We start from the raw sequence: 22477 nt of genomic DNA on the forward strand, positions 1-22477 counted from the left end.
GCCCAAAATCAGAAAAAATAAACTTTGTTAGGCCAGTATCCTTGAAATTATGTTTTAATAAACAACATTGGTGCATTGCACGTGTAAGGGGCTACTAATGTTGATGGGAGTTTCAATACAGGATGCATGATAAAAGCTAATTTAAAAGTCAAGGCATTACCAGGCCAATAAGAACAGGGGTAAAGTACAGCTGCCCAGGTACCAGGTTCATAATTATGAACATGTCACAGGACAGCTCTGTTACATGTCTCTTTTGGGCAAGGCAGAGAGCACCAAATACTCCACTGCCATTGGGAAAACCGAGGGATACTAAATAATTCCTGTGCCATTCAACCACATCAAGGAGAAGGAAATGTTATTTGTAATCCAAAAATCTTCACTGAAGTCCAAAAAGTAGAATAATGCTGTCTGCATGCAGGGATACTGTAACACTTAATTCCCAAAAATAAACAGCACATGTACTTATACGGGGAGAAAAGCTGTTATGTTCCAAATGAATTTATAATTTCCAGTCTGTAGAAATGTTTTTTTTAATTTATTTCGGTCTTATAAGCAAGATACCTGCAAAAAGGAATACCTCAAACTCTCCAAAAGGCTGTTTATGACTTGACCCACAAATCTTGAAGGCACCGGGGATCTTTGTGTCTGTGTGGGGGTCCTCCCTGAGGCCAATAATTATTTATTTACATTTTCCTTTGCTGGGGCGGTCCATTGGACCCTAAGAGGGGGTGTGAGCCTCCCCCCACAGGAAAGGGAAGCAAAGGTGGCTATTTCTTTTGTACCAGCTGCTGCCCTGGGGCTCTTCAGGTGCCCCCGCCCATGGCAGTACGGTCAGCCCACTCCAGTCACTGATTAGTTGTTGCGTCATTCACATTTTACTTCCACCCAGCGCACCATACATCACGGGGCAATGGGTAAGCCCATTTGAGCTACTGATCAGTTATTAAAGCCATTCATGTTTTGCTATGGCCATAGTTTTTAGAAGGCCATTGCGGGTGGGCAGACACATTGACCTCTGCTGTGGTGGGTGGAAGCAAAATGTACATGGCTGAATAACTGTTCAGTGGCTGAAATGGATTCGACCTTGCCCCATGATATATGCCATGTAGGATAGATTTACCACATGAACAGCACAATAACTGATCAATGCCTACATTGTGCTCACCCATTTCCCAATGCTATATACTGCACGGAGAGGAAGAAAATAGTGAATGACACAATAACTGATCAGTGCCTGATGTGGGATAACACATTGCCCTATTCTGTGGTGGGCGGATGCAGAGGAGCACATGATGCAAATAGCTAACTTCATTGTGAGTCACCCGCGTTGTGCTCTTTCACACAGAGCAATTCTCACAAAGTGGTTTCTCCTGGCGTCGGGGACAAATTTGGCATAATGTGCTTTTGTCTTATTAGGTGTGTTTCAACTGGAACTATTTTTTTTCTTACTTTTTATCTTAGCGTTTTGGAGAAGTTCTTGGCAGGATAATTGTAGAAGTTCTTTGGGACAGGTAAGTGCTAGTTTTGAGACTGTTGTTGTGATCCCACTTCAATACACTCTCACAGCATTACATTACATTCTTTCATCCCATGGTACACAGACAATCCCCTTCATACCCCCCCTCCTACCCTACACAATTATTCGTTACGAGTACCTCTGCGTTTTACGTAGACCAGAAAGTTTTAGTTAGAGATGGTGACTCATTGCATCAGTGCTTTCGACTAACTCAAATAACAGAAGAGAGCTCTGAGGCTGGGTCTGATACTCAGGCAGCACCAGAACGAGATGATCAGGGAGCAGAATTTGGGAGTGATTTTGCAGTTGTGGTTCCTTCCAAATATGACTCATCTTCCATTAAATCAAAGGAATATGGTCATGATATTCTGGATGTCCCTTCACAAGAACAAACTGTGCAGCAGGGAGCTAATGACAGGGTAGACCAATGCAGAGTACAGACAGGTACTGCGCCAAGCTCGTTTGGCAGACTCCTAATTTAGTTAAGCCAGTAAATCCCCCATTCACTGGAGATGCTGGATGTAAGGTCAATAAATATTTTTGCCTATTGACTCTTTTTCTAGATGAAGACTTCCTTGAGTAAATTGTGTACCAAGCAAATTTGAGTGCTGAACAGTTTGATGGAGCTTGGATTGCACTTAAGGACAGTATGTGTCACAAGCGTTAGGCCGAGCGGGGAAGCATATTTATAAAGACAAGGCAGGAAATTCTAGGTAGTAGAAACTTTGTGGATTACCACAAATTCTGGAAGTGTCAGTCAGAAATGTGAGTACCGTGATTCTAAACATTAAGGGAAAGTTTGAAATTTGAATGGCATTGTGGATAAGTGAATGGGATCAATCCACGTTACACCACCCTACACACCTCCATTTAAAAAACAATCTGAGAAGATCCTATTGTTCATCCGGAGTCTATCGATGACTGAAGTCAAAATTTATAGCAGCTGGGTTTGGCAAAGTGTAATAGGATCAAAAAAGTTAATACTGATAACAGTGCCAGATTACTGAACAGGCGCCTTAGTGGTAGTTAGTACAAAAGGGGGTGGTGATGGACGGAGCATCTGAACCAATCAAACACTCACACCCAGTCAACAGATCTGGGTAAAATCCATCACTGTTCTTTAGCCCACCCTGCCACCCCAGTTCAGACATGGCCATATGCAAATCAGTCTGACCCTGTGCCTCATGTGAACAGTCCAGCCCGAACTGCCAAGCCATGCCTTCCCTGGACCGGAAACAAGCTTCCGAGGACCGGTTTCTTGCATTTCAGCCATCTTCAGCCCGGCTTGCTTGAATCCAGTGGCAAAGTGAGCAAGAGACTCACGTCTGAGCATACCCTGGCGACTTATGGCGAACAAAGTGGTACAAAAGGGGGTGGTGATGGACGGAGCATCTGAACTAATCAAACACTCACACCCAGTCAACAGATCAGGGTTTAATCCATCACCGTTAGTGGTAGTTAGGCACATAAAGCCACCTTCCTTTTGATGGTCCGTTCACACGTCGTTCATGCACGCCACAGAAAGCCATTCACACACAACAATCACATCAACAAACCACCAGCATTGAAGGGCCCTTCACATTCATACCCCAACCGGACTGAAACCCCAGTCCCACTACCACTCAACTAATCATCAGCCAACTTATAATACAAACACACCTCTAGCAAACCAATACACACATTCTGCCAGCCAACAGCCACACATACTGCCAGCCAACTGCCACATATTCGGCCAGCCAACAGTGCACATTCGGCCAGCCAACAGTGCACATTCGGCCAGCCAACAGACACACATTCGGCCAGCCAACAGGCACACATTCGGCCAGCCAACAGGGGCATATTTGGCCAGCCGTTATACATCTGGTCAGACAACCGCCACACATTCGGTCAGACAACCGCCACACATTCCCCCAGCCACAAGCACAAAGTCCACCAGCTAACAGCCACACAATCACCACTACATACTGCCATCCACTATTGGGTTAGTGCCTTGACCATAGTTTCCCTTCGCCCATGAACATCTGCCTTCTACATACATGAGATACCCATGAAACCAACCCTAGGCTAAGGTTTGACTTTGTTTAGATCTATCTCACCCGGAGTCCAAATACAGCGAGGGTGCCTCATGCATCTTCAGTAATCCCTCATCGAGGAAGCCTGAATAAGCTCAGAAAAGCATTTCTTTCATGTGCTTTCAGGGCACTAACTGCACTACATCCAACTCCTTCCAGTGTGTAGCAGTAAGTTGTAGATGGCTGAGGATGCACCTGGGGGCCATTGCTCGGACAGTGTGAACAAATGTTCCTGTGAGAATTGGGCTACATGTACTGGGACAGGCTGTACGAAGTTGCCCAAAGAACTCTTCTATAAAGTTTACAGGTGGTGGTCAGGGTACTCAATCAAAACATGATGCATGTCTTGTCCACCTAGCCAGAAGTATAACATGTGACTTGCGGTTGGTACAGTGATCTGTATGTTACTCCTACCTTGACCATCTACCTTCTAACCTATACGAAATCCCGAAGAAAGCAAACCTAGGCTAAGCTTTGACTTCCTGTTCATGTCTGTCTCCCACCAGGAGACCTAATGATGCAAGGGTGCCATGTGCACCTTTACTAACTCCTCCCTGTGGCTGAATGCTTATACTCAGAAAGGCTCGTCTTTCATGCGCTTTCAGCACACTCACAGCATTAAATTCAATTTCCTCCTGTGTGTGGAAATTAGTGGAAGTTTCGGAGAGTGCAGGTGGGCCCATTCCTTGAACAGTGTCAGTGAATATACCTTTGAAAATGGGGCTGAACCTTCTAGGGCAGACTCAACTAAAGTGCTTATGGGGCATTTCTGGAAAGGATAAGGTTCGTAAGATTTGGTGGACAGGGTACTCAGTAAAAACATGTGCTGTCCACTGATATGTGCATTGCACTGACTGAAATGCATTTGTAATATGGTGGACAGAACTTCCACCGTGTTTTGATGAAGGATGAAGATGGCAATCAGTCAACAGCAAAACTAATGTGTGCCTCTTCACTGGAGTCAGTAAAGACACAATGGCTCAAATCTAATTTAAAAACAAAAATCTTGGATTAGAGTCCTTCTTCCAAAATTAGGTGGAAGGATTTAAAAAACCTAAACATCTACTTTGTAATGGCCCATGGTATCCATGAACAGTCATTTGTGGCAGATAGTAACTCACAGTCTATGTGCACCACTTCAGTCAGTTTCCCAGAACTTCACTTTTGTGGGGCCCAAAGTGAATCAAACTGGAAACCAGTCTGAAATGGGCACTGAAGATAGTCATTTATACTCTCCTGCCTCTTTCTTTGCTGAACACAAACTCTGCATCAGCGATAATGGTGACTGTTTTCCTATACTGCAGGAATGCAGGAATGCAGTCTGCAGAGTGCTGATCCTGCAGCCTTGCAGCGTCCTCTACAACGGACTAAGTAGTAGCTACTGCTTCTACAGCAGCATGGCTTTCAATACCAGCCAACAGAAAGTCAAGGAAGGACATCAGTCTTTCTGTGGTAGTCTTTCGGTAGACACAATACATATTGATGTTGCCAACTGATTCAGGTAAGTAGCTAACTTCCTGTACCATGTGCAAGTTTTATGACGTGCATTGTATGGTTGATGAACCTGGTCATTTATATCGACTCCATCCATGTACTGATTTTAATCCACGCAGGCTTGTGGCCTTCTGCCAACTGTCCCCAAACTGTAACGGGAGAAGTGCTCTCATTGTGGGGTAGTGAGCTCATCGAGCTCATCTTAATAGAATTGAAACTTTCCGTTACGTTAGCTAGGAAATTTATCATTGAGCACATTATTTTTCCAAGGAAAGGTGTAAACGTGTTTTTTCCTATGGAGTGTTGTGTCATTTAATTACAAAGAGGAGAATGTCTTCCCAGTAATATTGGTATCTATGTAGAAATAATAATATATATATAGCATTGTGAGACTGAATGCTGTGTAACAAAGCTACAATCACTTGGAGAGTTGATGAGTTTATACAATAGGTTTTTTCCAGAGTGGAAAAACAGCATGTTTCTCAACACTGTTAAAACACTTTTGTTTCTAATCTACAAGAAAACAGTAAGTTCAGAAGGAAGTTTTGTTTAATTAAGTAACTTAGAAAGAGCCATAGACAACAATTTCCTTTACAGACCTACAGAATGTATCATCACTTGTGACCGCCCTACACAATCGTCCAACTGAGCCCTGACATTCAACGTGATTCTTAAAGCACTATGATCACTAAATATTCAATTTAGAGACGCAAAAAGTTAATTTTAGAGGGTAAGCGCTCAGTCTTGATTCCAAAAATTAAGAATGGCAGAATTTTACCCCCCACAACCTCAAATTTGGGGGCATCCACATACTCCTTCATCAGTCACGAATTTACTCCTGATAAGGACAGTAGTAAAACAATATGGCAACGGGGATGAACAAGTTCAAATTTGATGGAAATTTGGATTGAATGGATCCCATCCTGAACCAAAATGTTGGTTCCTGGCGAAAAAAGTAAATGTGCAAATGCACATTTGTCTCCAATTTCCAGGTGAAGAATATCTCACCTGGTGCACCTTAGGCAGGTGTAAATTTTACATATGTGCATCTCCAGAAACATAGGAATGTTGCAGATTTCCAGTGCACTTCAGGGAATCTTAGTTAATATGTGCAAACTCTGAAATTAGTTCAAAACTTAAGAGTAATCCTATGGAAGCAAATTTCTGGCTTTGTCTCCTATGGCTTTGAGAATCATACCCAATTAGAACACAGAATGAAATACTTAATCTCAAAGCGAATAGTCCATGGGTCTACAATGGTTTAGAAGAACAGCTTTCCAAGCTAGACAACATCACAACACCTGAAGAAAACTTTAGTCATCTCAAAGTATAAAACCCACCAACAGATATTAATTCGGCCTTCAAAAAGAGTAAATTTGACCTAGTGTGCTTCAATCTACAAAAAATGAACACTTTTTATATTTACTGAAAAGGAACAGGAAGCAAGAAAAAGGAAAAGTAGCAAGTTTTATTACCGTGGTAAGAAATGGAACAGATAAATCATAGTGGTACGTCTCCTTATCGCTGAGAACGAGGTAGTGTGCTGCATTAATAATAACTCGCTTTAGATTCATCAGAGAATGGAGTAACCTGCGGATTGGAAGAAAAGATGAAAGTTGTCACAGAATGAAGGAGATGGAGAATTGTTAAGAGACAGAAGGAATGGTAAGTCACAAGGAGAGCAAGATGGGAGTAGGGGCAAAGACAAACAGCTACAAATCTACATTTATAGGGACTCAATTGCATCTTGTCCATGGTATCTGTCTTTCAATCTGCTGGTACTGTGCAATGTAGTTGTTGGAGTAAAAACATTGTACTAACATAACATCTTCAAGACAAACCATGCACATACATTCTGATGGGCCTCATACTCAGCTATTTCTCTAGCTCCAAGGTAGCCAGGGTAGAATATAGGATAAGACAGATTTGCACAGAGTAGGAGTAATAGACCTAAAAACAACTTTATTCCACTCCTGGTATTTTCTCCCGTTTTCTTGTGGTCTTACTCCACGGTGAGGTCAGGTGAAAAGAGGAGGAGACGAAAAGAAGCATAAGGGTCTTGAGCTCAAAATGTCCACGGACTAGATAATTCTCGCCTCGGTGCCTACTCGAATCATGGGTTCACACTCTGCAACTCTGGGCAATAGGTTGCTTAATCTCCACTACGGCCCCACTGCGATGGGATGCCTGGTCTTCACCTTGGGGATGCCCAGTAGGGGTTACCTCGCAGGGAAAGCCAGGACGGGTTCCCAAAGCAAGCGCTAAGAGACCTGTCGGTGATTTGGCGCTATATAAATCGAAATTAACATAACATAACATAACATAACATAAGCAGCCACTGAATTAACCAAACACATCTCTTAAGGTAATTTGGCTATAATTTAGTTCACCTCATGCAAGAACAGTCAGAGCATACTGCTTGCAGAATGGGTGTGAAGGGAGCCCTTACTGTCACCCAGAATATCTCTTGGACAGGAATATGCCTGGTAGAATGTCACAGAAATATTTTGGCTCTAATGGAATGTGCTCAGACATTCAAAGACAACATCTGAACATTATAACAATGAAGATGCAGAAGGCAATCCATTTTGTGATTGTGTCTTTGATATATTATTCCTGTTTCTGTATCACCTTACCTAACAAAAAGATGGGTAGCAGAATGGAGCTCTCTGGTTCTGTTCAAATACTATAAAAGACAATATCTGACATCAAGGTGTGAAATTCTTCCTTAGCAGATGGGGTGCGAGGGTATGGGTAGAAGATTGGGTGATAAATACCTCAGTTTATTACTGCCTGCACAGCTTGCTAGTTTTTAAACTGAGATGGCACAGGATAGAGGAGGTGCTTGTAGAATTCTACCTTGAAAGATTGAAAAGCCATGGCCAATTAGGAAGACTGACGTTTGGGAGATACGGTCTAGATGGAATTTGATGATTTAGCCAGGGCTGCTCCTGCATCATTCTACAGCGACAAACAGTCCACAGAGAGGTTAAAGAGACTCTTCTAGTCAAACAGCAAGCCAAACACAATGTCTCGAGCCTCTACTTATAATTTAAAAGATTTCAACTATACTTGCAACCGTCAGGAGGAACTGGTATTCATGGGCTGCGCGTCACTGTCTTTTGACACAAATCTATAAACTGTAGCCGGTCACATTATTGTTAACCTGTCCCTATGAGACCAGAGTTAAAGTTGTTTGGCTGGTTTGAGCCTCTGTAGGTAGAGTGCTACTATCTTCTGAGTGGGAACCACTACCACCACTGAGCTGACGAATCTCAGAACCAATGAAGCAAGGTCTATATTGGAGTAAAGAGATTTGAAAATAGCTCCATCAGGTAGTGGAGTCTTTTCTGGCACCTGCCTCCAGTTCTGTTGCTACATGTGGATTAAATACCTTGATGGCAGAGACCGGTTAACCACAAGAGCATAAATGTAAATGGAGAGAACTTTAAGTGCTTTTGCCAGCACTGTAAAGTGGGATTTTAGCCCTGTGACTGATCGTCAACAGTCTTATCAGTGCAACCACAGCTTCTTGAGAGGAGGTGGATTACTGGAAGGGTCAAGAAACTGCCAGGTCGGAAGGCTTGTTAAAGAGACAGGACTGCAAAGTGATAATGGAATTGACACCAAGACTAGGGTAGAATGTGCTGGTGCTATGACAGGTAGGTCTGGTACAACAGTGTAGGGTATCCCTATTTTCTTTTGTCTTGAGCGGCACCTTCAGATTAGCACTTCCTGTAGGAATCAATACCACTGAAGGAACAACATGAAGTGGAAACAAACGCTTCCCCTAAGCTAGAGAACAGGCTCAATCCCTGACCTCAGTGTGGCACTAAATATGCTCATTAAGCAATCCGACATACAAATAGATGACAACTTGGTTATCCCACTCCAGGACTGAGCCAGAATCAGGGACTACATTTGAAAATAACAGTACTAAAGTGTGTTCCCCCCCCCCCCCCGAGTTCCTACACTGGCTTCAAAAGATGTAACACCAGGAGGCTGCAAGGATTTCACAGGAAGCAGAGGTGGCCACAAGAGTGTGAAGACACTCATTTTCTTGCAGGATACCGATTGTCTCAACACCATTCTAAAGCTATTTTGGTGTTCACAGATGTTCTTGGATTATCCCTGGCTTCAACGAAGCATCACTGAGGATAGAGGACAGTGCCAGCGTGATTAGTATGGAATAAGGAACAAACAAAGGAACCAGTGCCAGAAACATTAGTCCCTGCAGTCAATGCAGCTGTCAGGAGACAAACCATATTTGCTGGGACAGAAACTCAAGCTAAAATGACTTGGCAGGGGGCCAAGAATGATGTGGATGAGTATCAAAATGTGGACTTCAGAATGGTACTTAAGGCACACAGGAAAGAACATGTCAACCTAGGGGAAGATAGTAAGCTGGCTAAGTCATCTTTTGTTCTCTGACTGGGTGTGGCCAAAGTGTTTAGGTAATCACTTTGGAGTCTAAGGGGCTATCAATGTAGTTAGGTAGAGGAAATTGCTTGCTTCCTAGATTGGTACTAGTAAATTCCTGTCCCGAGTTATTAGTGAGAATCATGAGACCCACTGTCGCTTCAAGAATCTAGAGATGCAGAAATTAAAATGGGATTACAAACGTGCGAGACTAAGTGAATGGGTGTGAAATAGGTGTAACCGTATGGCAGAACCAATTAAGATAGAATGTTGTTCTCATACAGGGAATAATCTATGAATAATCCCCACCCATGTGCGGGATCCCGGATTACTGTCTAGATTCTGATGCTCAAGCCGATGCCCAGGTTGGGCAGGCTTCTTTAAGGAATTTGTTTGCATGATTGCAATTTGAATATGATGTGTTTTCATGTTCTGTATACTCTATCGCTCGTCCGCGAGTCTTCGGGTATGGGCTTGCTACTCTATTCATAGATTATGACTATTGATGAGAAGGGTTAGTTACTTACCTGTAATCCTAGTTCTCATCCAGGGGTATACTCATCAAAGTCATAAGCGACTCTCCCTCATCCCCAAACGAGCAATATTGAAGTTGCTTTTATGTTAATTGCATGTCTACTCAGGTGTCTGTACATAGTACACCATCAAAAAGAACTGACCTAACTGTCACCTGTGGTGCATCATGGGAGCAGGGGGTCTCCTGCAGGTCTTAAAGGCATGGTACCTTAACCCTAGAAAGCCTTAAAGGCAAGGTGTCAGTTTTTAGGGCTCGGCCTACGCCCACGAAGTGGGTGGAGCTTCGAGCTCCTAATGTTAAAGAGAAAAAAAAGTATCTCTAGGGCTTTGGCCAGACACATTCCTTAGTGTTTTATGTCATCTGCCCAGTGATTCGTCTTCGCTGTGGTGTCTTTGTAGTAGCCTTGACGTGATAGGCTAAATGTAGTTTTCGTCCGCCATGTTTGGCATTTTTTGTGCGTGTGCGCGCACAGAAGTACATTAATTATAATTAGGAGCTGTCAGGGTGCCTCCGTAAGTGAATCCAGATGGCCGGGCGCGTTCACCATTCAGCAGCGCTCAGCGCGCAGCTGCTGCATGCCAGGCCGGGAAAGGGCTTCATTAGCCTCACTCATCCGGCGCTGAGACAGCAAGACACGGGGGCCCACGGCCCCCTCCCTCATCCGTATCGGCGAAGCTCGGAACGTCCTGCTTACCACCTGCCATGCAAACGAGAAGCACCAGTATCGAACGACAACCCTCCTGTGTGCATTTATCACGTGTCCCTGTACACGGGCATCGTCACTCCCACATGGTTTGTTGGAGCAGCATACAAAACAAATCTCTTACTTGCGAATTGTTCTGGATTGTTTGGGAAGATGAGGTGAGAGCGAGAAAGCACAAATTAGAGACAGGATTAGAACACAATCTTTGCGGTAGCTAAGAGAGGTCGTCCAGTAAACAGTGGCAATATCCAGTCGCCACCATGATATAACCGTTTCAAATGATCATTTCAGATGGCTGCACCTAGATGTAAATAATCGAGCTGTTACAGCAAACAATACACAGTGTTCAAAATTGCTTTCTTTCCGACATTCAATGTGTTGTGACCTTAGGACGAACACACCTATGCTTTTAGCTGTTGATGTGTCACCTGACAACTTTTTTCCAGTAGGTAGTTTGGAAAGGTTTCACTCTCAAGATTTCACAGGCTGGGTAAGAAATGTACACTTCACCTGTATGGATATGTTTTTCCATTGTAGAGGGCATGCTGGCGGAGTCACGAGTAGCCAACTTGTAAAAGATAACTGATGACGAAGGTTTTAAGGTTAACTTGCAGGTTCCATTTTTTTCGGTAAAGCTACTGAAGGTAAACAAAGGAATGGGGCATGCTCAAGAAGAATATAAAATATATTTTTGTGTGTTAAAATATTTCATACATTTTAATTCGTGCCGTCTGCATTTTAAAACGCTTCCACACAGAAAGCACAATTACATCTTTCGCCCTCCCTTCTCACAAAAGGCAGTCATGCGAAAACCGTCTTCTCTTGGTTCGTGCTCCAGAGTCCACGTGCATGGGCAAGTAGTACACACATCAGCAAAAACATTAAAAGAAGCACAACGAAGCTTCTTCTGTGAATGGAGAAGGGGTTTTGGTGGTTAATTAAGAACTGAAAGATGAGGTTATTTACTAGAATTTTAATTAAATAACTAACAGATTTTAGCATTCTTGGGGACTGAATAGGGCATAGACTATGAAAGTCTGACAAACTAAAACTCGTTATTGTTAAATGGTGACGTTCAAGCTCAAATACGCAGTAAACGATATCAAAACATTGAATATTACAGATTGAGAGTGCAGTTTGAGAGTGCAGAATCAGAGTGCAGTGTGAGAGTGCAGTGTGAGAGTGCAGTTTGAGAGTGCAGGTTGAGAGCAGTTTGAGTGCAGAGTGCAGTTTGAGAGTGCAGAGTGCAGTTTGAGAGTGCAGTTTGAGAGTGCAGATTGAGAGTGCAGATTGAGAGTGCAGATTGAGAGTGCAGAGTGCAGATTGAGAGTTGAGAGTGCACATTGAGAGTTGAGAGTGCACATTGAGAGTTGAGAGTGCAGTTTGAGAGTTGAGAGTGCAGATTGAGAGTTGAGAGTGCAGTTTCAGAGTGCAGCATGAGAGTTGTGAGTGCAGATTGAGAGTTGAGAGTGCAGTTTGAGAGTGCAGTTTGAGAGTGCAGTTTGAGAGTGCAGATTGAGAGTGCAGTTTGAGAGTGCAGAGTGCAGATTGAGAGTGCAGAGTGCAGTTTGAGAGTTGAGAGTGCAGATTGAGAGTTGAGAGTGCAGTTTGAGAGTGCAGATTGAGAGTGCAGTTTGAGAGTGCAGAGTGCAGTTTGAGAGTGCAGTTTGAGAGTGCAGAGTGCAGATTGAGAGTTGAGAGTGCAGATTGAGAGTTGAGAGTGCAGTTTGAGAGTGCAGTTTGAGAGTGCAGTTTGAGAGTGCAGATTGAGAGTGCAGTTTGAGAGTGCAGTTTGAGAGTGCAGTTTGAGAGTGCAGTTTGAGAGTGCAGTTTGAGAGTGCAGATTGAGAGTGCAGATTGAGAGTGCAGATTGAGAGTGCAGTTTGAGAGTGCAGTTTGAGAGTGCAGTTTGAGAGTGCAGTTTGAGAGTGCAGTTTGATAGTGCAGTTTGATAGTGCAGATTGAGAGTGCAGTTTGAGAGTGCAGTTTGAGAGTGCAGTTTGAGAGTGCAGTTTGAGAGTTGAGAGTGCAGTTTGAGAGTTGAGAGTGCAGATTGAGAGTGCAGATTGAGAGTGCAGAATCAGAGTGCAGATTGCAGTTTGAGAGTGCAGTTTGAGAGTGCAGAGTGCAGATTGAGAGTGGAGAGTGCAGATTGAGAGTGCAGATTGAGAGTGCAGTTTGAGAGTGCAGATTGAGAGTGCAGATTGAGAGTGCAGATTGAGAGTGCAGTTTGAGAGTGCAGTTTGAGAGTGCAGAGTGACAGTGAGTGCAGACTGAGTGCAGAGTGACAGTGAGTGCAGAGTGACAGTGAGTGCAGAGTGACAGTGAGTGCAGAGTGAGTGCAGAGTGAGTGCAGAGTGAGTGCAGAGTGACAGTGAGTGCAGAGTGGCAGTGAGTGCAGAGTGGCAGTGAGTGCAGAGTGGCAGTGAGTGCAGAGTGACAGTGAGTGCAGAGTGACAGCAGAGTGACAGTGAGTGCAGAGTGACAGTGAGTGCAGAGTGACAGTGAGTGCAGAGTGACAGTGAGTGCAGAGTGACAGTGAGTGCAGAGTGACAGTGAGTGCAGAGTGACAGTGAGTGCGGAGTGACAGTGAGTGCAGAGTGACTGCAGAGACAGTGTGTCAGGGTGCACATTGTGTGAGTGTGCAGAATGAGTGTGCAGGGTAAACAGTGTGTGACTATGCAGGGTGACATTGGGAGTGTGCGGGTGAGCAGTGTGTGAATGTGTAGGGGCAGTGTGTGAGTGTGCAGAAAACACCACACACACATACACCACACACACATAACGCACACACAAACCACACACCTCAGTCTCTCAACACCACACACTTGTCACCACTCAACACAACACACTCACCACCCCACTCACTCCCCAGGCTCACCCCCACAGACTCACCACCACACACTCATCAGCACACAGAAAACAACACACACAACAACACACCCCCAGCCGTCAATGAATGCTTTCACCATGCACAAACACCAACAACCATCACCCATTTGTGCACGCTTTTACCAAGCACACACCCACCAGCCGTCAGTGCACCCTTCCACCAGGCACACACACCTCCAGCCGGCAGTGCACTTTTCCACCAAGCAATCGCAGTATGGTACACTTTACTTTTAAACATATTCATATAAAGCAGAGCATGCCACCATTGGTAAAATTACAATTCAACCAACATACTTCCACTACACACCACATGCACACACTCCATAACACATGGCAAAAAGACATTGGCATTTACAATGCCATTAGCTCAAACTCAAATAAATCCGAGCCCGATTGCATTTCTAATGCTCGTTTCTTTGTGTCATTGCTCTGCTACGCAGACTACAGGCAACTGCCTGCAATTACAAGCTTTATTAAAGGCAATAAAGCATTGTTTTATGACAATTTCTCACTGCTTCCTCTTTTCCTTATGGGTTAGGAGGGTATTGTTCTTGCAATGCAAACCTATGTAATTTCAGCAGTTTTGCCATGTTGGAAACATTCTAGGCTGCATGTATATGTTTTCACATATGTACATGTATAGATATAGATGTATTTTCTACATGTTCCGGGATCCTGCACATGGGCCGGGATTATTCATAGATTATGACTTTTATGAGTATACCCCTGGATGAGAACTAGGATTACAGGTAAGTAACTAATCCTTATTGACCTTGGTAGGTGTCAATACCTCATGCACGTATTACCGTATCTCTTGTACATTGACAAATTAGCATCAACGACTATCCAATTCTCTTTTTCACCCTTCCTCGCCCTTTCCCTCACTTACATTCTTTTTCTAAGTCTTCCCCAGCCATTTTTCCCATTTACCCCTCATCTCCACCCGCTACCTCTTACCCCACAGCTGACATGTCAAAATCATGTACGGTGAGAAAGAAATATTTAGACAGGTAGCTAGAATCGAGGAACAGCAGACTGAGAGATACACAACAGTCATGACAGTGCAGATCCATCTGTGACCATTTTCTTGTCTTTTTCTTATCAAACATACATTGGTTGTTCTACAATTTAACACTTAAGCCTTTGTTTACCAAAATTGCATTATTTACCTTTTACACCTTTGCTTACAGGTTATTTTGAGAATTTTATATTCAATACCATATACTTTTCACTAATTGTTTGCTTACAGTACAGCGACTGCATGAGGAGAATGAAAGTGTTACTTACCTGTAAATGTAGTTCTGCAGCAATGTTATCTTTAATTGCTTCACATGCTTGAAATATTTCCCGATGTCAACCTGGGAGCCCTCGATAGTCATGCTGTATTTCAATTCAGCAATTCCCATGGAAAACAAATAGATGAATATCCACATAGTACAGTTATTTTATCTGACTCAAATGACATTAGGTCCAGCCAATCAGGTGGGGGAGCTCAGGGTTCCAACCATACTGAGAAGCTCCAGCTGCCAGATTTGCATACATTGTGACCCAGCGTGCAGTAGCCTCGAATGGGGAGGAGGATGGGTGCCAGTGAATCTTTGAAAGATATCAATGCTGAAGAGTTTTAGTTACAGGTAAGTTTCGTTTCCTTCTGCAGCACTGGATCTTTCAAAGATTCACATGCTTGTATTAAGATTACGTACGAAGCATCTCATTTGTAACACAGGAGGAAAGGAGGCTAACCGTAACAAAAAAAGGCTGCACAGGACCGCCTGACCTACTGCTGTTATGACTGGACATCTAGACAATAATGCCTGGCAAAGGAGAGGGTCGAATTCCAAGTTGGCGTTCCTCAAACCTGCATGAGCAGATATGCCCCCCTGCTGGTCAGTCCTATTACTGGAGATGCAAGTGCACAGGGAATCCATTTAAAAAAACCTGCTGGACACTGGGATGTTTGGTGTTTTGTGATAGGTAATTCTGATGTCTCCTCAATACGTTTTGGGCCATTGCTTGTTGCGGGTACTTGACCCACCCACACGAGTGAGGTACCATTTTTATCGGGAGACCTGACGGAACTCTGGGTGGTAGGAAATTTATGGATCCATGCAGACTCCTGAACTTTACCACACAGAAGTTTGAGAAAAATTAGATTTTTCAGCTATCTTTGAGGTTTGCAGGGAATTCTGGGTAGGAAAACGTTGGGGGGGGGCGCGCAAGTCATACCTCGCTGTACTCCCCCGTGTGTCTAGTTTTCCAGAAATGTGTGGGTTTGGTAGGTTTCCCAAGATGGCCGCCAAGCCCAGGGCCAAAAATCCAGGTGACCCCCTATCAAAACATTGTGATAGGTAATTCTGATGTTGCCTCAATACGTTTTGGGCCCTTGCCAGTTAAGGGTACTTGACCCACCCACAAGAATGAAGTACCATTTATATCGGGAGACCTGGGGTAACGCTGGGTGGTAGGAAATTTGTGGATCCACGCAGATTTCAGAACTATCCATCAGAGAAATGTGAGGATTTTTTTTTTTTTTTACAAAGTTTGAGGTTTGCAAAGGATTCTGGGTAACAGAACCTGGTGAGAGCCAGACAAGTCAATGCATCCTGGATTTCCCCTGGGTGTATAGTTTAAAAAAATGTATAGGTTGTCTAGGTTTAGCTGGGTGCTGGCAGAGCTAGGGTTCAAAATCTACAGCTAGAAACTTTGCCAAAAAAGGGTCAGTTTTTACTGTGAAAATGTGGTGCGTCTATGTTGCGTTTTTGGCCGTTTTCTGTCCCGGGCACTAGGCCTACACACACAAGTGAGGTACCATTTTTCTAGGAAGACTTTGGGGATGCGGGGTGGGTGGATTTTTGAGGATCCACGCAGATTCCAGAACTTTCCATCACAGAAATGTGCGGAAAATGTGAGGTTTTTTTTAACAAACTTTGAGGTTTGCAAGAGATTCTGGGTAACAGAACGTGATGAGAGCTAGGCAAGTCACCCCATCCTGGATTCCCCTAGGTGTCTAGTTTTAAAAAATTTATAGGTTCGCTCATTTTTCCGCGGTGCCGTCAGAGCTAGGGTTCAAAATCTACAGCTAGACACTTTGCAAAAAAGGGTCAGTTTTCACAGTAAAAATGTGGTGTGTTCACGTTGTGTTTTGGGCCGTTTCCTGTCACGGGCACTAGACCTACCTACACAAGTGATGTACCATTTTTATCGGAAGACTTTGGGGAATGCGCAGTGGGTGGAATATTGTGGATCCACGCAGATCTGAGAACTTTCCATCACAGAAATGTGAGGAAAATATGTTTTTATTAAACTAAGTTTGAGGTTTGCAAGGGATTCTGGGTAACAGAACCTGGTGAGAGGCACACAATCACCCCATTTTGGATTCCCATTGGTGTCTAGTTTTAAAAAATGCACAGGTTTGCTAGGTTTCCCTATGTCCCGGCTGCGCTAGGGTCCAAAATCCACAAGTAGACATATTGCTAAATACAAGTCTGTGCCTAGTGGGCTTTCTGCCACCCTGGGGGAGGGGGGTGGAATTGGAGGGAGGGGTTCCCGGATATGCCCTGAAAGGGAGCAGAAAGACTGTGGCTGTTTGCTTGGGGGTGGGGGCATTCTGGGGAGGCCCCACCCCCATGCATAGGAAAAGCCAGCAAAATCGCCAGCGCCAAGAGGGCTCTCTGACGCCCCCTGGGGGGCAGATCAGGGGGCTAAATGTGCAATTGCGGGAGGATTTTACCCCAACTTAATACCAGCATTTAGTGCTAGTTTCTTAGCGCAAAATACATCCTTGCACCTAAAATAGACACGAGGATGCATTTTGCCCTAAGGAAATAGTGCTGTTAGGTTAAGTTTTTTTTGCTCCAAATTACTATTAATTATGGGAGTGGACATAGTTGAGTTACTATCTGTAATTGCGTGTCAAAGAGTAGCGCAAAACTACTGAATTTACTCGGATTACTCTGGGGTCATTTCAATTACTCTCAGGCCTAGATAATAGAAGCCTACCACAGCATGTTCAGTACTGTTGGCTACAACATCCCGTCTGGCTAAAAGTCATAAAAGTCAACCTCATGAATTCAGGTTTGGTGAAAGCTGAGCGGACATCACGCAGAAGTGACATGATTTATTTTCCCGGCTAAGCCCATTACGATCTACCATGGTAGGGAAGCGTGCTCCATGAAAGATTTTGAGTTGATGAATGGCTCAGCCTATTTTGAGAAGCAAATGCTTTAAAGTAATTCTTGGATGGAGTTTTCCTAATCTTGATGTATCAACAGTAAGAAGAGGTGGCCCAAAGCAAGTAAACTATGTCGCATGGCGGGAAGTGAGATGACATTAAAGGAGCACATTAACACTGCCAAATCATGGCATAGTATAGCGTCTACGTCCTGTTCGCGTGTTCCTATACTAAGCATTACATACAAATAGTCAATGTTAATATTCTTTCGGCATTCCGACAAAGAGGGAAAAACACAATTAGCAAAAACTTTAGGGTAATCTGCATTTCCTTAAACTAAAGAGAGGAATCAAACACATATGCCTGTCTGCGTGCAATAACTAAATGATAAAAATAGTATAGTGCACGCGTTGCTGACAGAATGTGTTCCTGCTTTAAGCACAGAATACAAAAAGAGCATAGCTTATGTTTGAAATGACTCCTTCAACTAAACACATAATTACAGATAATGCAGTATGGGAAACCATTTATACAGGATACAAATAGTGTTCATAACAAACAAACAAAATATTACCATCTATGTGTAGTGCTTTTTCAATGCTGCATTGCCACCCAAACACTCCCAAGTATATGCAGAACCCTTCACCTCAACACCCTCTTTAGCAGCAGACAGTGCTTGGATATGTTTGCAGATAACCTTTGTGCCAGGAGACGAGGTACACTTTCGCTGTGTTGCATCAGATGAAAATAGTACCCGTTTCACCTCAGACCCAGGTGGCGCTCCCTAAAAATACTTCTTCATCAAAGCTTCACCTGCCCTTTTTCCCGCGCTAAGATAAAACGGAGCGAGCGCAAGGACTCACACCACCTACCATACTGCAGAGCGTGCGCTGGGTGGATTGGGGGATAGAGCCACACCTGGGAAAGCCAAGGGGAGGAGCACACCGAGTTTTCCCACTCTCATCTTCTCTCTGGAGACCTCTTCTGGCACTGATGCAGGAGGTGTTAAGGGGCAGCGGCGCGGTTGTGGTCCAGATTGGCAGCGCGAGGCCGGGGCCTGCTAGGGATTGCCCATGACGGGTCCAATTTGTTCAACCAGCATCTGACCAGCTTTGAAGATGGCTCGTTTTTGTGTAATGTGGCGCATAACTCTGATAATGAATATGCTACTTACCAGTATGCATCTGTTCTTGGCATGTAGGGCTGCTAACATTCATATCTTATGCATAGATCGCCGCCTAGTGTTGGGTCCGGATGATTGCACATTGTTGTCCTGGAAGAGTCTTCGAAGTATCACGAGATAGGTGGCTCCTTCCCTGGACTACAGTGCGCATGGGCATCGACTCCATCCCCAGATTGTTTTTAGCCATTGTGGCAGAGATGGAGTGAAATAGTGTAAAGGATGTCCATGCTAATGATGAATGCAAGAGAGTATCTGCAGCCGCTACGGGCACCGGGGAGGAGGGCGGGCGATATGAATGTTAGCAGCCCTACATGCCAAGAACAGATGCATACTGGTAAGTAGCATATTCAGTTTGAGGCATGTGGGCTGCTAAATTCATATCTTATGCATAGAATACACAGCAGTCCCTCCATTAAGGGCGGTTGCCCGTGCCAGCTGCAGAAGCTTGAAAAAGTGTCTTGAGAACAGCCTGCCCTACAGCTGCTTGCTGTTTGGAATGCACATCTACACAGTAATGTTTGGTAAATGTGTGTGGTGTAGACCATGTGGCTGCTCTACAAATGTCTTCCAAGGGAATGTTCCCCAGGAAAGCCATGGAGGCCCCCAATTTGCGTGTGGAGTGCGCCCTTGGGGGTATTGTTAAAGTACGTTTAGCCTTTTGATAACAGATTTGAATGCACTTAACAATCCATCTGGCTATTCCTGCTTTGGAAATGGGGTTGCCTTTGTGCTGTGCTGAGAAGGCAACAAAAAGTTGTTGTGTCTTTCTAAAGTGTTGTGTTCTGTCAATGTAGTACATTAACGCCCTCCTAACGTCTAATGTATGAAGCATTCTTTCTGCTACTGTTTGTGGGTTTTGGAAGAATGCAGGCAGGTCAATAGTTTGGTTGATATGAAACTGTGACACCACCTTAGGAAGGAATTTGGGGTTAGTGCGGAGCACCACCCTGTTGGAATGTATTTGGATGAATGGCTCCTGGATTGTGAGCGCTTGCAGCTCACTAACACGTCTGAGCGACGTGATAGCAATGAGAAAAGCCACTTTCCACGTTAGAAACTGAATTTCGCAGGAGTGCAGTGGCTCGAAAGGCGGGCCCATCAGCCTAGTGAGGACCACATTGAGGTTCCACACCGGAGCTGGTGGTGTTCTTGGAGGAATGACTCGCTTCAGTCCCTCTAGGAAGGCTTTAATGGCAGGCACCCTGAAAACAGAGAGATGCTGCCTATTCTGGAGATAAGCCGCTATGGCGGATAAATGTATCCGAATGGAAGCGTACGCTAGATTGCATTTGTAAAGATGTAACAAATAGCAGATGATGTTAGGAATGGATGCATCTAGCGGGTTGATATTGTTGTCCGTACAGTAAATGACAAACCGCTTCCATTTCGCAGCATAGCAAGCTCTGGTAGTGGGCTTTCTTGCCTCCCGGATGATGTCCATGCATTCAGGAGGCAGGTTGAGGTAGCCAAATTCTAAGACTTCAGGAGCCAGATCGCCAGATTGAGCTGTTGCGGATCTAGATGCTGAATGTCGCCATGGTTCTGCGTCAAGAGGCTGGATGTGAGATGCAATCTTTGATGCGGTACCACGGACAGTTCTAGAAACGTGGTGTACCATGGTAGGCGTGCCCATGTTGGAGCAACCAGGATGAGAGTCATCGAGTGTTGCTTTAGCTTTCTTGCCACCAGCGGAATAAGAGGCGCTGGGGGAAAAGCGTACGCAAATTTGCCTGACCAGTTCATCCATATCGCATTCCCCTGCGATTCTGGGTGAGGGAACCTGGCGGCAAAGCTTTGGCATTTTGCGTTTTCCCTTGTGGCAAACAGGTCTATCTCTGGATGACCCCACTGCTGGAAGTACGGGTGGAGTACTGATGGATGTATCTCCCACTCGTGCATCTGATGGCTGTACCTGCTGAGCAGATCCGCCATCTGATTGTCCTTGCCTGGGAGGTGTTCCGCCATGAGGAAAATGTTCCTCTGAATGGCCCACTTCCACATGCTCTGAGCCAGGTGAGACAGCTGTGGTGAGTGAGTACCTCCCTGCTTTTATATGTAGTACATGGCTGTCATGTTGTCCGTCCGGATCAACACGACCTTGTTGCACAAATGTACTTTGAAGGACTTCATCGCCATGAAGATTGCCATCAATTCCAGGTAGTTGATGTGCAACTTCTGTTGCTGGGCGGACCATAGTCCCTGCACAGTGTAGTGGAGCACATTAGCTCCCCACCCTTGGAGAGATGCGTCTGTCGTCAGGATAATCTGTGGCACCGGCTCTTGGAACGGTCGTCCCTTGCAAAGGTTGTGTGGATTCCACCAATGCAGAGAGTTGTATGCCCGACCGGTCACCAACACTAGGTCTGTCAGTTGTCCCCGAGCCTGTGTCCACTGATTCGCCAAGCACTCTTGGAGCGGGCGCATGTGCAACCTCGCGTGCGGTACTATGAAGATGCAGGAGGCCATCATACCTATCAACTGCATGAACACTCTCGCTGGTAGGGAGTGTTGCGGTCTGAACCTGTGGATCAGCGACTGAATGTTGTCGATCCTGACCGGGTTTGGCTGAGCCATAGCAGTCATGGTGTTTATTGTCGCGCCCAGATACTGCCGCACATGGGCTGGTTGAAGGTGCGACTTTGGGTAGTTTAGGGAGAACCCCAGACTGTGAAGGAGGTGAATAGTGTGGGACATGTCCGCGGCGCACTGTTGTTCCGACTTTGCTTGAACAAGCCAGTCGTCTAGGTACGGGTAGACATGAATGTTTTGTCTTCTGAGGTGCGCCGCCACTGTCGCCAGACACTTTGTAAACACTCTGGGGGCAGTAGTCACCCCGAAGGGTAGGACTTTGAATTGATAGTGCCTGTTTTGAATGGTGAACCTGAGGTATTTCCTGTGGGAAGGGTGGAGTGGGATGTGGAAATAAGCATCCTTGAGGTCCAAGGTTGCTAGGAAGTCCCCTTGATTTAGCAGGGGAAGAATTTGTTGTAGTGTCAGCATGTGGAAGTGTTCTGACAGTATGTACATGTTGAGGGGGCGTAGATCTAGAATAGGTCTGAGGGATCCGTCCTTTTTTGGGATGAGGAAGTACAGGGAATAGACTCCTGTGCCTTCCTCTGCCACTGGTACGAGCTTGATTGCGCCTTTTTGCAGCATCACCAAGACTTCCTGCTGCAATAAGTGCAAGTGCTCTGCCGACATAGGACGGTGTCTTGGGGGAATGTTGGGAGGAGTGGATGTTAACTCCAAACAATAACCGTACTGGACAAGTTTTCTCACCCACCTGTCTGTGGTGATGGACGTCCAGATTGGCAGGAACTGCTGGAGTCTCCCCCCGACAGGTGTTGGATGGTCGGGGGGCAGTGACAGAGAGTCACTGTTTGTTTGCGGCAGAGGAACGGGTGTTGTTGTTCCCTCTGCCTCTGCCCTTGGCACTGTTACCTCTGTAACCCCCTCTACCCTGCTTGGGGTACGAGGATTGTGCACCACCCT

The 22477-nt window shown here is 45.0% G+C and overlaps 1 protein-coding gene across 2 annotated transcripts in view; it reads right to left on the reverse strand.

The window, feature by feature from the left end:
• Positions 1 to 22477, reverse strand: part of MAN2A2 (mannosidase alpha class 2A member 2) — a 709606-nt gene that overhangs the window by 399041 nt on the left and 288088 nt on the right. For both annotated transcript variants that reach the window (XM_078683269.1, XM_078683268.1), the window contains one exon: positions 6558 to 6672. In XM_078683269.1, the coding sequence (XP_078539395.1) occupies positions 6558 to 6672 (115 nt within the window). The remainder of the gene's footprint in view (positions 1 to 6557; positions 6673 to 22477) is intronic.

Source organism: Lissotriton helveticus, chromosome 3_1 (assembly GCF_964261635.1).
Source record: "Lissotriton helveticus chromosome 3_1, aLisHel1.1, whole genome shotgun sequence".
Classification (NCBI taxonomy): domain Eukaryota; kingdom Metazoa; phylum Chordata; class Amphibia; order Caudata; family Salamandridae; genus Lissotriton; species Lissotriton helveticus.